Consider the following 14,681-nt stretch of genomic DNA (forward strand, 5'->3'; position numbering starts at 1 on the left):
AATTCTAGTAATATTTCAGGCTTACCTATGTTTCTAGTAAATTAATTCAGCTTACTACATGTTACAGAGTACAATTCCATTTAACACCACCTTTGATATGCATTATAAAACTAAAATTTCAGGAGCACCTGGGTGGCTCAGTTGGTTAAACAACTGCCTTCGGCTCATGCACATCGGGCTCCCGGCTCGGCGGGAAGTCTGCTTCTCCCTCTGATCTCTCCCCCTTCTCATGCTCTCATTCTCTCTCTCTCTCAAATAAATAAATAAAATATAAAAAATAAAAAAATAAAATAAATAAAACTAAAATTTCAGAATCTTACACCTAGAGATCATGCTAATAAGCTAACCTCAGATTACTAGCTGGATACAGAAAAGCAATCCCGTCTAGGCACAATGACCTATAAATGGATGGCTCCCTATGAGAGAAAGCTCACCTGCAATGCACAGCCTCGAGTGACAGCTTCATCAGCATTTAGTGTCGTACTAAGTTCTTTACCAAAAAATTTGCTGATCTTCTCTTTTACTGCAGGGATTCGTGTCGCGCCACCAACTATTTCCACTGCATAAATATCTTCTTTCTTTAACTCTATTTTTAAATTATTAGAATAGACATTGAGATGAAAACAACTTTTAAATTAGTATTTTACAACAAAATAAAAGAGCAATATAACATCTTAACAAAATAACTTACAGATCCGTAACAAAACCCAGCCATTCCTTCGCCCCCTCATCACCACCATACACAGACATACAGACACACACAGCTGCAGCATCTGAAAATAGGTATGTTCTGATACACAAAGGAACAGCGGCACTGTGGCACAATACTGGAACTTCTCGTGAACTCAAGAGGACAGAGGCATGAATACTAAATGCCCTATAGCACAGAGACCCCGTAATCTCTGAAACATTCCCATGCAAAAAATTGTTTAAACATCAATACTTAAGCTAGCCACAGGGAAAATAAGAGGGCCTTGAAATACTGAGTTACCTCTGACATGGCAAGAAAGGAAGGAAGGAAGGAAGGAAGGAAGGAAGGAAGGAAGGAAGGAAGGAAAAAAGAAAGAAAGGGAAAGAAAGAAAGTATTCAAAGCACACCTAGCCACATGAGCACTTCATCCAGAGCACAGGCATAGTAGATTATTAACACAGGTACAGCCTCCACCTAAAAGAAGTAAAGGTGCACACCAAAGCTCTTCAGTCACTCATAGAATATTCCCAACACCGCCTGATTTCCTGGTCACATTTTATGTAACAAATAGTGACGATATGTTGGAGGGCTCTTTAAAGAAATGGGCTATCCCAGTATGGAAAGAAAACGCCAGTTTAACATAATCACTCTGATTTAAGAACTGACCTTTGTCAAGATGACAGTACATGTCAACACTGAAATACTTAGCAACCAACACAACAGTGGACTCCAAGGAAAAGTATGCTGAAGGTTTTAAGAAAATTAGTGATACATTACTAAATCAAACGTCTACTTTTAGCTAGAGATAAAATTAAAGCATCCTGTTAAAATAACTATGTGGTGACATCCTCTCGTGGCTGTATTTCTCAGTCAGCAAAAGATTCAGACAGAAAACCCTGTACAACCACAAGCAGCAGTGCAAAAGACGATTTTTACCACTATAAAATAAATGCAATGTTTATATCCATCTGAGTCTGAATTAGTTTTTTTTTTTTAAATGGGTGAAGTTTTTTTTTTAAGATTTTATTTATTTGACAGAGAAGACAAGTAGGCAGAGAGGCAGCGGTGGGGGAGTGGGGGGGGCCTGGCTCCCGGCGGAGCAGAGAGCCGGATGTGGGGCTCTATCCCAGGACCCCGGGACCATGACCTGAGCCAAAGGCAGAGGCTTTAACCCACTGAGCCACCCAGGCACCCCTGAATTAGCTTTCTTGAGAAAACTATTAGATTTCCCAGGACGCCATTATCAAAAGAGGTGGGGGCGGCCGGAGGGGCGGTGATCCAGAGGAAAGATAGACCTAGAAAGAAGCTTAATACAGCAATGAAGTAAGTGATATACACAATGAAAATCTGTGTAACTTAAAAAAAAAAAAAGTATAACATTTTCCAAAGAGCCATGATTATACAAACAATTGAGTCACAGTAATACTTACTGGCTTGTTCCAAAACACTACGAAGTGGTGGCTCCACTCTAGCTAAGAGATCATCGCACATCTCCAGAAATTTGCCCCTATGAAAAAAAAAGGCAAGAGGTTTAAAATCACATTCCACTCTTATGTGGGGGAATAAATGGCTATAATCAAAAAGGCAGGTAATAACAAGTATTGGCAAGAATGCGGAGAACATGAATCCCTCATACATTCCTGGTAAGAATATACAATGGAGTGGCCATTTTGGAAAAGAATTGGGCAGTTCTTCGAAATGTTAAACACAGTGTTACTATATGACCCAGCAATTTCACTCTAGGTATATAACCAAAAGAACTGAAAACATATATCCACACAAAAACTTGCACATAAATGTTCTTCACACAGCAGCATTACTCACAACAGCCAAAAAAGTGGAAAAAGAACTAATTTCCATAAAGTAACATTCAGGAATAAAAAGGAATACAGTAAGAGGCTCATAGTTGTTAAAACATGGATAAACCTTCAAAAAATTATGCAAGATGAAAGAAGCCAATCAAAAAAGAATACTTATCGTATGACTCCATTTATATGAAATGTTCAGAATAGGTAAATCCCCAGACAGAAAGTAGATTAATGGTTCCTAGGGCTGGAAGAACAGATGATGAAAGACGCTGATGGGTACAATTTTTTTTTCCTTTTTTTTTCCAACACATTTTTTTTTTTTTAAAGATCAGTTTTAGGTTTACAGAGAAATAAACAGAAAGTACAGAGAATTCTCACATACCATACCCTTCACTGGTCCCCTTGCCCCAGTTCCCCTACTAGCATCTTACATGGCTGTGATCACATTTCTAACAAGTGATGAGCAAATACTAATACATGACAGCATAAATTAGTGCTCTATAGGTTTTGACACATGTATAATAAGTATCCAGCTCGATAGTATCACATGGAATAGTTTCACTGCCCTAAAATCCTGTGCTCCACCTATTTATCCCTCACTTCCGCTGAACCCCTGCAGATCACTGATGTTTCACAGCCTCCATAGTTCTGCTTTTCCAGAAGATCATAGTAAGTAAAATCAAATAGTATATAATCTTTTCAAACTGGCTTCTTCTGCTTCAATTAATTATGCACTTAGGGTTCCTCTAAGTCTTTTTATACCTCAGTAACTCACTCAGGGTTTTTTTTTATGGTGATGAAAATATTCTATAATTAGGTTGTGGGGATGGTTGCCCAATTTTGTGACTATACTAAAAACCACTGATCAGATACTTTAGAAGTGTGATTTTTATGAATTCCATCTCTGAGGTACAAAGTAAATTTACACACATGAATGGCAAAAATTTCGGGCGCCTAGGTGGCTCAGTGGGTTAAGCCTCTGCCTTCAGCTCAGGTCGATCTCAGGGTCCTGGGATCCAGCCAGCATCAGGGTTTCTGCTCAGCAGGAAGCCTGCTTCCCCCTCTCTCTGCCTCTCCGCCTACCTGTGATCTCTGTCTGCCAAGTACGTAAATAAAGTCTTTAAAAAAAAAAAAAAAAAAGAATGGTAAAAATTTAAGACCACCTATAGCAATACTGGTGAAGATGTAAACAACTAAAACTCTTACATGTTAGTTTAAAATTAGTTTTTTCCCTAATAACAAAATAACTGGAAAAAGCTAGTGTCCATCAAGAGGAGAAAACCAACCCTCAATGGCACACTAGTCAGCAATACACAAGAAGGAACAAATGATAGATACAACTACTCAATGAATCTCAAATTTTATGCTGAGCAAACCAAGCCTTACACAAGACTACACACTGGATGGCTGCATTTCTAAGAAGTCCTCGAACAGGCAATTTTTATCTCCAACTCCTTAAAATGAAAAGTCCCATCGGCAGCTATCCCTGGAGATGAAGGCCTGAGGAAACATTTCTGGAGATGATGGACTGTCTCCTGAAAAGGGTACTGGTCCGTTGTCAAAACTCAGCAAAAGAACATTTCAAACTTGAGTATGTCATTATATAAAAATAAAACAAGAACTATAAAACAGTGAATTCTGATTAATATACATACTTTAGTACATGGGGAAAAGTATACAGATAGATGTCTGCAATTTAGTTTGAGGTGCATCAAAAAGTAAAATTGGTGGATGGATAGAAGGATGGATAGATAAATAGGTACAGTTAATATTTTAAGTAGAAGAACCCAAAAGGCAGGATAGGGATGTTCACTATGAAAGTCTTTGTTTTGTTGCATGTTTAAAAATCTCCATCATAAAAAAATGCAAAGAATCCTGCAGAGAGGAGTCTTAAAAGACGGCAACAGCAGTAGTAGAGCCTTTTTGTTTCTTTTTTAAAATTTGTTTGGAAAACTAATTCCCACAACTCTAAAATTCAACTATTTAAAATGTATAATTATATGGCTTTTAGTATATTCAGAGCTGTGCAACCATCATCACAATCTTATAACACTTCTGTCACCATTAACCATTATTCCCCAGACCCCCTCACCTACCCCTCAGCCCTAGGCACCCACTCATGCTGGACAGTCCATGTAGCAGAATGATAAAAAATATAGTCCCTTCCAATTGGCTTCTTTCACCTGACATAAAGTTGTCAAGGTTCATCCATGTTATGGCATATATCTGTATCACATTTTTTAAATTGCCAAACAATATTCCATTGTACTGCTTCCATTTTCTGGCTATTAGGAGTAGTGCTGCTATGACCATTCATGGATGAAATTTTTGTGTGCACGTGTTTTATTACTCTGAATTTATACCAAAGAATGGAACTGCTGAATTATATGGTAACTCTACGTCTAACCTATTTTACGAGACTTTTGAAATGGCTGCACCATTTTGACCGCCACCAGCAGTGTTTAAGTACTTCTCCACAGCCTCTTCAAGGCTTCTGACAACAGCAATCCTGGTGGGTGTGAACTGTTGTCCCACTGTGGTTTTGATTTGCATTTCCCCAAAGGGCTAATGATGTTGACTATCTTTCTCATACTCTTAACTGCCCATTTCTGTATGTACTTTGGAGAAATATTTATTCAGGTCCTTTGCCCATTTTTTAATTGGACTGTCATTTTATTATTCATTTGTAATCACCTCTGTGTATTCTGGATACAAACAGTACAGTTTTTTAATCTCTTCATGTCCTGTCAAATAAATACACAGCAACTAGAATAGCAAAACCGAAACCCCATCAACACAACAAAAACAGGTTAACACAGTACTTGCCACAAACCCCAAAATACAAATGGGTAAAGAAAAACCATCAATAATTATACAATTCCTTCGAAGTATCTGTATCTGTGCAAAAGGAAGCAAGAGGAAAACAACAGGACATATAATGGACCTGAAAATATAATAGACCTGAAAAAATAAACCAAAAGTCAGAAGGCCAATTTGAAAACAGCAGGTAAAGTCAAGGAGGGGTTGGCATACTCCAGAACAAGAGAATAAGAGAATATAAAAAAGGTCCTCAATGCGGTACGATAAGAACCATGCGGAATAGGAACCAGTAAATGCTCTACAGTAACCAAGTTAAATCCTTCAGGGGTACCTGGGTGGCTCAGTCGTTAAGCATTTGGCTTCAGCTCAGGTCACAATCCCAGGGGCATCAGGCTCCCTGCTCAGCTTCTCCCTCTCCCACTCCCCCTGCTTGTATTCCCTCTCTCCCCATCTCTCTGTGTCAAATAAATAAAATCTTTTAAAAAAAAAAAAGTTTCTTTCAAGAAAAAAGGCCACAGTGAGGAAGAACTACTACTGATAAAATCCGAAACCAAGAGAATACTGGAGACAAAAGAAGACAGAATAAAGAAAAACATAAGGTTAAGAAGACATTTTAGGGGCGCCTGGGTGGCTCAGTGGGTTAAAGCCTCTGCCTTAGGCTCAGGTCATGATCTCAGAGTCCTGGGATCAGGCCCCACATCGGGCTCTCTGCTCAGCAGGGAGCCTGCTTCCTCCTCTCTCTCTGCCTGCCTCTCTGCCTACTTGTAATGTCTGTCTGTCAAATAAATAAATAAAATCTTTCAAAAAAAAAAAGACATTTTAAAAACATTTCGTAAAAACAAAAGAGGGGACTATGGAGCAGTGAATTCGGAAAAACTCTTAAATCACACTTCCAGTCTAAAATTTCAGGAATAAAAAAAAAAAAATAAGGGGGGGGCAGGCTGCATAGGTGGCTCAGTCAGTTGACGGTCAGACTCTTAGTTTTAGCGCAGGTCATGATCCAGGGTCATGAGATCGAGACCCACATCAGCTCCACACTCTGTAAGCAGTCTGCCTGAAGATTCTCTCCTCCTCCCTCTGCCTCTCTCCACACTGAGACTCTCTCTGACACACTCCCTCTCATAAGTAAAACTTTTTTTAAAAATGGTTCAGCAATATTATAGTTTTACATAAAAAGGAGACTAGACAGGGGACTAGCTGACTCAGTCAGTAGAGCATATGACTCTTGTTCTTGAGGTCGTAAGGTTGAGCCCCACTTGGGGGGGTAGTTTACTTTAAAAAACAAAACAAAACCAAAAAACCACGGGTGCCTGGGTGGCTCAGTTGGTTAAGCATCGGCCTAAGGACTCTAGTCATGACCCCCAGGGTCCTAGGATAGAGCCCCACATCGGGCTTCCTTCTCGGCAGGGAATCTGCTTCTCCCTCTTCCTTTGTCCCTCCCCTAACCTGTCCTCTCTCTCTCTCAAAATAAAATCTTAAATAAATAAAATAAAATAAAATGAGACTGACTATGCAAATCCATTGAGACAGGAAGATTAGTAATTGCTTATGGTTAGTGTGGGAGGAATGGAGATGACTGCTAATGGGTATACGAGGTTTCTCTTTGGCCTGATGAACACATATCAAAATTAGATCATGGTCCTTGTTGTACAACCTTGTGAGTATACTGAAAGCACTGAATTCTTGAAGTTTTATGGTATATGAATTGCATCTCAACAAAAAAATGATAAAGAAATTGAAAGAGCTAAAAAAATTAGAAAAACTAAAAATTAGAAATAAAAGAACAAATGTCAGACATGAAAAATAACCTAGAAATAACACAAGGACAGATAGCCCAAACAGTGGCATAAAGGGATGAATGAAAGAGAATGACAAATACAGACCACAAGCAAAAAAGATCCAACATACTTACATAAGAGCACTGAAAGAATAAAATCAAAGTACAAGAACAGAACAAATACTGAACAATGTAATTCAAGAAAACTTCCTTGGTTTTTAAATAGCTGTGAAACTACATACTGAAAACACACACTGCATACCTGGGGAAAAAAGATCAATAACAACCAGCAACAAAACCCAATTTATCCTGGTAAATTAGACTTTCCAGAAAAGAAAAAAGAAAAAAAATGGGGGCACCTAGCAAAAAGAACAAATAACAAATAACTGAAAAGTACACTGTCACAATTAAACAGAAATGCTATATGCCAAAAGAATATTATTACTCCATTTAAGATAATCAAGTAAAGGGGCACCTGGCTGGCTCAGGGAAGCATATGACTCTTGATCTCAGGGTTATAAGTTTGAGCATCACAGTGGGTACAGAGTTTACTTTAAAAAAAACTTTAGGGATGCCTGGGTGGCTCAGTCAGTTAAGCTGCTGCCTTTGGCTCCGGCATAGTCCCAGGGTCCTGGTCCCAGGGTCAGGCTCCTCGCTCAGCAGGGAGGCTGCTTCTCTCTCTGCCTCTGCCTGCCACTCTGCCTGCTTGTGCTCTCTCTGAGACAAATAAATAAATAAAATCTTAAAAAAAAAAAAAAAAACTTCAAAGAAATAAACAAGATAATCAAGGGAAAAATACGACCTAAGGTCATTTCTATCCAACCAGGTATAAATGTGGAAATGGTCATCAACATGTGAGAACTTTACACAGTTAACGTGTGCCATTTTTTAAAAATCTACTGTTCATTCCAACAATCAAAATGATGAAAATACGTTAATATAAAGCAGTAGTAAATAACAAGCCTCAGGAAAGATGTGGTGAGACTGAAACCCTTATACACTGTTGATCAGAATGTAAAATGGTCCAATGCTAAGGAAAATAAATTGGCAATTCCTTAAAAACCTACACACAGAATTAGTGTATGACTCAGCAATTCCACTCCTACATTTATTCCAAAAAGAACTGAAAACAAAAGAGTCAAACAAATACTTATTCATGACTAGTCACAGAAGCACTACTCAAGGCCAAAAGGTAGAAAACAACCCAAAGGTGAAGAGTTTAAAAAAAAAAAAGTGATGTTTTCCATACAGATTATTATTTGTCATAAAAAGCAAAAAAGTACTAACACATGCTACAATGTGAATGAAGCTAGGAAACATAATATTCAAGTGAAAGAGGTCAGAAACAAACGAAGCAAAACACAGTTATAATGCCATTTATATGAAACATCTGGAATAGGTAAATCTATAGAGATTAAGAAAAAAATAGTGGTTGCCAGGTACAAGAGGCAAGGGAACTGCTTAATGGTTATGAGGTTTTACTTTGGAGTGATGAAAACGTTTTGTCACTAGAGGTGGTCACTGCGCAACAACATATATGTATTAAAAAATGCCAATTTGGGGTTTATCTTTTTTTAATGCCAGAGTTTTTCATGTTGTTTTTTTTTTTTTAAGAATTTATTTGTCAGAGATAGAGCGAGAGAAAGGGCACACAAAAAGGGGGAGCAGTAGGCAGAGGGAGAAGCAGGTCCCCGCTGAGCAGGGAACCCGATGCAGGATGATGCAGGACTAGATCCGAGGACCCGGGGATCACAACCTGAGCTGAAGACAGATGCTTAACCGACTCAGCCACCCAGGTGTCCCAGTTTTTCACTTTAAAATGGTATGTGGGGGCTCAGGTCCCTGCTTCTCCCTCTCCCTTGCTCATGCTCTAAGTTAAAAAAATCCTCAAAAATAACAATCATAAAAATAAAAAATGTAAATTTTACCTCAAAAAAATTAATTAGAAAAAAGGCTACAATGTCAGAGATAATCCAGTTTCATTAGTTAAAAAAAAAAAAAGACTGCTGGTAAGCATTACAGACTATATGAAGACTATAAACTAGAGCACAAGATATGACAGCTTTACACTCAATGTACACAAAGTACAACTGGTAAAAATAACAGCATAGAGGTTGTTCCAGTTTTTAAAAAGTATAAACTACTTAGAAATGCCTACTTGGCTCTGATTATCACAAAACATTCCACCGACAATTTCTGAGAAACACAATGGTACTCTCCTACTCCCCAGTCTCCTTAACATATACACACACAACTGTTGCTTAATAAAAATGAAAACCCGGGGCGCCTGGGTGGCTCAGTGGTTTAAAGCCTCTGCCTTCGGCTCGGGTCATGATCTCAGAGTCCTGTGATCGAGCCCCACATTGGGCTCTCTGCTCAGCAGGGAGCCTGCTTCCTTCTCTCTCTCTGCCTGCCTCTCTGCCTACTTGTGATCTCTGTCAAATAAATAAAATATTTTAAAAATAAATAAATAAATAAAAATAAAAAATAAATAAAAATGAAAACCCTCACTTTCAAGTGGAGAGGAAAGGGGACTACAAATGTGGTTACTAGGCACATTAATATAATTCCAATTTCAGGGGTGCCTGGATGGCTCAGTGGGTTAAGCTTCTGCCTTCGGCTCAGGTCATGGTCTCAGGGTCCTGGGATACAGCCCCGAGTCGGGCTCTCGGGCTCTCTGCTCAGCAGGGAGCCTGCTTCCCTTCCTCTCTCTCTTCATGCCTCTCTACTTGTGATCTCTGTCTGCCAAATAAATAAATAAAATCTTTAAAAAAAAAAATTCCAATTTCATCTCAATTTTTTGAGGGTAACTGAGGCCATACTTCCCCAAGCAAGCCATCAATTGTGCCTAAATTTCTACCAGTAGAGTTCACATCCTAAAGAACTTACCACTCTCATCATGCAAACAACCCAAGAGACAAGAGTAACATTCTGGGTGTTTGAGGATAGAATAGGATGAAATGTCAATTACCCAGAATTCTTGCAGCACTGTACAAAAAAAGAGCTATTGCCCACAAGTGACCCTGAACTACCCAAGAACACCAATTTCTGAATCAACAACTGAATCAAATCCAATACTATTCAGCATTAAAGTACCTCGCCTTGCTTTTTTTAAAACTACTAACTCACACGTAATCCATGTACCTGTCAACTTACTGGAATAATCAGAACAAAAAGATCAGTCCATATTATTAGAATAATCAACCCCAACTTCACGTAAAAAGCAGGATCCTGAATACCCCACTTTTGTATCAACATGGATGGGACTGGAAGAGATTATGCTAAGTGTAATAAGTCAAGCAGGGAGAATCAATTATCATATGGTTTCGCTTATTTGTGAAACTTAAGGAATAACACAGAGGACGTGGTGGGGGTAGAGAGGAGAAGTGAATTGGGGGAAATCAGAGGGGGAGACAAACCATGAGAGACTGTGGACTCTGAGAAACAAACTGAGGGTTTTGGAGGGGAGGGGGATGGGGGTTGGGTAAGCCTGGTGGTGGGTAATAAGGAGGGCATATACTGTATGGAGCACTGGTGTGGCGCATAAACAATGAATTCTGGAACACTGAAAAGAAATAAAAATAAATTTTAAAAAAAAGCAGGATCCTGAATGGTCTCTAATTTTTACCTATAGAAGTTATCTTATAGCAACCATGATCATTTCAATGTTTAACTAAATAAATGCTAATAGAAGTGCAGAAAAATCACAGTTCAGTTTAACACCAAAATACTGGTCTAGTTACCTATTCATAGTCCCAGATACATCAACATCATTCATAAAACATTCGATGCTTAAAGGGAGGTCTGAAGCATTTGCACTCATCAATTTCTTGAGTTTCTCACACTCTTGAGACAGTCGTAATAATGCACGAATTTTGGACTTTATGTCCAGCTTGTATTTCTTCCCAAATTCTTCACAGAAGTGATTTACTAACACCTCATCAAATTTTCTGCCTCCCAGTGTTGTGTCAAATGCAGTGGCCAGAACCTTAGGGAAAAAGATGATTATTAATTCAAAAATAAACAATTTAAAATATAACTTTAATTTTAATTTAAAAAAAACATATATTTAACTAATAAATTATGAGTGGGCACGTTAAAGCTGAAACAAGGAAATGTTCCACCTGTCATTTTATCACTCTGAAAAGAGACACCGTAATCCCCAATTTACAGATGATGCTACAGGCCCAAACAGATCAGATAATCTGCAGGTCACAAAGCTAGTAAGTGGCAGAAGTGCAATTCAAAACCCAATCCCCTCAATTCCAAAATCCAAGCCCTTACTACTACACCCATCTGACTATAAGCTAAAATTAAATACCCAAGGCAAATGCACTAACATGTCATTACATAGCTCTGGTCTTATTGCTGTCACAAACCTATGAATAATACCAAAACCCTACCTCGATGCAGTTTACTACCAGGAAACATGCTAGAAGCTTAATTCACAGCAACCTGTAAAAGTCTCATTAGCTCTGATTATCCATTACCCAAAAATCCTGAGATCAGACACAAACTATATCTAATCCAATTCAATAATAGAAGGTAGGCTAAATAAAATGATTACATTCTTATGAAAAAATTAAATAAAAAAATCTCTTCAAAGATGTTAAATGTCATGGGGAGATTTTAATATACTAAGTGAAGGAAAAAACAAGACACAGAACTGATTACAGTCTAATTTGTTTCAAAAAACTAAAATGAAATACAGCATCCTATTCATAGTACTAACATTGTAAATGCTTTACCACAAAAATGTCCTTCAAGTTTGGGGTGTTTTCATAGTGAGTATTTTTAGAATTAAATTTTAATTATAATTCCAAAACTGACAAATGACAGGAGATAATAAAGGACAATTTTGTTGGGGGTGGGGGAAGGCAAATAATCACAAATATACACCCAAAGCCAAAGCTAATTATGACCAGTAGCTTCTGTTTAAAAAGGTGAGGGATGCTGGATAGCTCAGTTATGTGTCTGCCTTTGGCTCCAGTTGTGATCCCAGGATTCTGGGATCGAGCTCCACATGAGGCTCCCTGTTGAGTTTCTCCCTCTCTGGCTCTGGTTCCCTCTGCTTGTGCATGCTCTCTCCCTCCCAAATAGATAAAAGCTTTAACATTAAAAAAAAAAAAAGGTGAAAGTATACAATGGACTTTAGAAAGAAAGTGATTAGTGATAAATGTTTAAGTATTTACACCTGTAAAAATCATGAACCTGTTAGTTCCAACCATCTCAAAGATTCATTTTCTTTTTATTGGAAAAAGAAAAAAAAAAATCCTAGAAACAAAATAAATCAGATATAAAGTGAGACCAAGTCTAGTTTTCAAAATAAAAGGACTGTAATAAATAGGGTCTCAAAATGGCATCCAAACCTAACGAATACTTATTGTGAGACAGATAGACCCTCCTTACCAATCCCCAAATTTGAAGGAGAGACAACTGAGGCCTTGGCACAAAGAAACCTGGATCCCCACCCCTAGTAACTGAAGCAAACACTCAAAAACTCTCTGGTTCTTAAGCAAATTCTAGATAAAATCAGCAAAAGAACTGATTTTATATCCGATTATGGAGCTGGCATATACCAGCAAATTCAAATGTGACCATGTTAACTCTTCAGCCCTCCTTGCCTTAAACACTGCTAGACTTCTCTGTGTCAAAGTGTTTTCTCCAGAGCTCTAGATTCCAAAAATCTAGAATGTCACTCTCAGATGGTTTCTTTTTGGGCATTCAAGTTTTAGTCCCCACACTCTTTTCCCAGAACACTCAAAACCTTACGATCAAGAAAACAATACTTTTGTCTTTAATCCTCAGTATAAAAAAAAAAATACACAAAGGGACTACCTGTTAAAGAATCCTAATAAGCCTGAAGGGTAAACATTATTTTCCAAAAATCATAGATTAGAAAAATAAGAATCAGAAATCTCAAGAGCTTTTTCTTCAAGGTCTATGCTCTTTGCTTCACACCATGCCAACTCTTGAAAATTACAGCTTCTACCCTACTTCTACATACCTGGTTCTAGTTTAGATGGCTCATGCCAAGTTTCCATTAATGGAACAAAATTTTTAAAGTTATTTTTCCAACTACCTCCCATAAATTCCTCATTACCATACACTTGTAATAAAGTTTTCCAGAAATAATATACTTACTTTAAGTTTTCCTTTATTAAACGCACATACAGAAACTTGGTAAGAAGAATGCCCCATGTCTACAAAAACTACATTTCTTGGTTTCTCTTCTAGGGCAGGAAGATCTTGCTTATAGATTCCATAGGCAAGAGCAACTACATAAGAAAAAAATTAAATTCAATGTAACATTATCATTTAAATAGTACATTAAAAATTCACTTTAAGTTAAAAAAAAAAAAAAACTTAAACAATGAATAGGACTGCATCCCAGGCTATGTTTTACAAAGAATCAAATTCTTCAAATGCTTTGCATAATGTATTCATGAGGAGCAGTTACTTCAAAGAATTAAATGTTGAGGGGCGCCTGGGTGGCTCAGTGGGTTAAGCCTCTGCCTTCGGCTCAGGTCATGATCTCAGGGTCCTGGGATTGAGCCCCATCGCATCGGGCTCTCTGCTCAGCAGGGAGCCTGCTTCCTCCCCTCTCTCTCTGCCTGCCTCTCTGCCTACTTGTGATCTTTCTCTCTGTCAAATAAATAAATAAAATCTTAAAAAAAAAAAAAAAAAAAAGAATTAAATGTTGACATTCACTGAGACCTCCTTAACGTTTCCAGTTTCTCATTCCAAAGACTTTGGCAATTTTTCCCAACTACTTCCCCTACTTTTCCAAACATATTTTCCAGGATTTCTTTCTTATACTCTTGCACCATCTCAACATTCCCAAGAATCTCTCCCTGAGATGTTGCTTTACAGGTTACAACCCATTAAAGGGCTGGAGGGTGCCTGGGTGGCTCAGTGGGTTAAGCCTCTGCCTTAGGCTCGGGTCACGATCTCAGGGTCCTGGGATGAGTTCTGCATCGGGCTCTCTGCTCAGCAGGGAGCCTGCTTCCTCCTCTCTCTCCCTCTGCCTGTGTCTCTGCCTACTTGTGATCGCTCTGTCAAATAAATAAATAAAATCTTAAAAAAAATAAAAAATAAAGGGCTAGAGAGGGACGCCTGGGTGACTCCTTTGGTTAAGCGACTGCTTTTGGCTCAGGTCATGATCCTGGAGTCCCGGGATCGAGTCCCCTATCGGGCTCCCGGAGTCTGCTTCTTCCTCTGACCCTCCCACTTCTCATGCTCATTCTCTCTCACACATAAATAAATAAAATGTTTTAAAAAATTTCAAATGTTTATAAAGGGCTGGAGAAAAGGCCGATCTATAAACTGACACACTGTGAACACACTGTGAACACACAATAACTGTGTTACTTTCCAAAGGAGGATGTGATTAAGTACTAAAGTAAGTGCTATGTGGATAAAGAAAAAGCACTGATCAGATAAATTCTTTATGTGTGACACAGTATCCAAAAATACTATGGCACATAAGTGTAAGTGCTGCAAGCAAAATAGAAAACAAGAAACCCCAGGGTTTTTAAGATGGCAGAAACTTCAACATTCACCAAGTCACAGATGCTAACAGTCC

At 38.3% G+C, this 14,681-nt stretch overlaps 1 protein-coding gene across 3 annotated transcripts in view; it reads right to left on the minus strand.

The window, feature by feature from the left end:
• The window catches only part of LOC111140823 (heat shock protein family A (Hsp70) member 4), a 77,391-nt gene that overhangs the window by 15,869 nt on the left and 46,841 nt on the right, over positions 1-14,681 (minus strand). For all 3 annotated transcript variants that reach the window (XM_022493015.1, XM_022493016.1, XM_022493017.1), the window contains 4 exons: positions 13,241-13,374; positions 10,840-11,084; positions 2,122-2,198; positions 435-586 (listed from right to left, as the gene is read on the minus strand). In XM_022493015.1, the coding sequence (XP_022348723.1) occupies positions 435-586; positions 2,122-2,198; positions 10,840-11,084; positions 13,241-13,374 (608 nt within the window). The remainder of the gene's footprint in view (positions 1-434; positions 587-2,121; positions 2,199-10,839; positions 11,085-13,240; positions 13,375-14,681) is intronic.

The sequence above is a fragment of the Enhydra lutris genome, unplaced genomic scaffold (genome assembly GCF_002288905.1).
Source record: "Enhydra lutris kenyoni isolate GAN:26980312 unplaced genomic scaffold, ASM228890v2 scaffoldscaffold5, whole genome shotgun sequence".
NCBI lineage: Eukaryota > Metazoa > Chordata > Mammalia > Carnivora > Mustelidae > Enhydra > Enhydra lutris.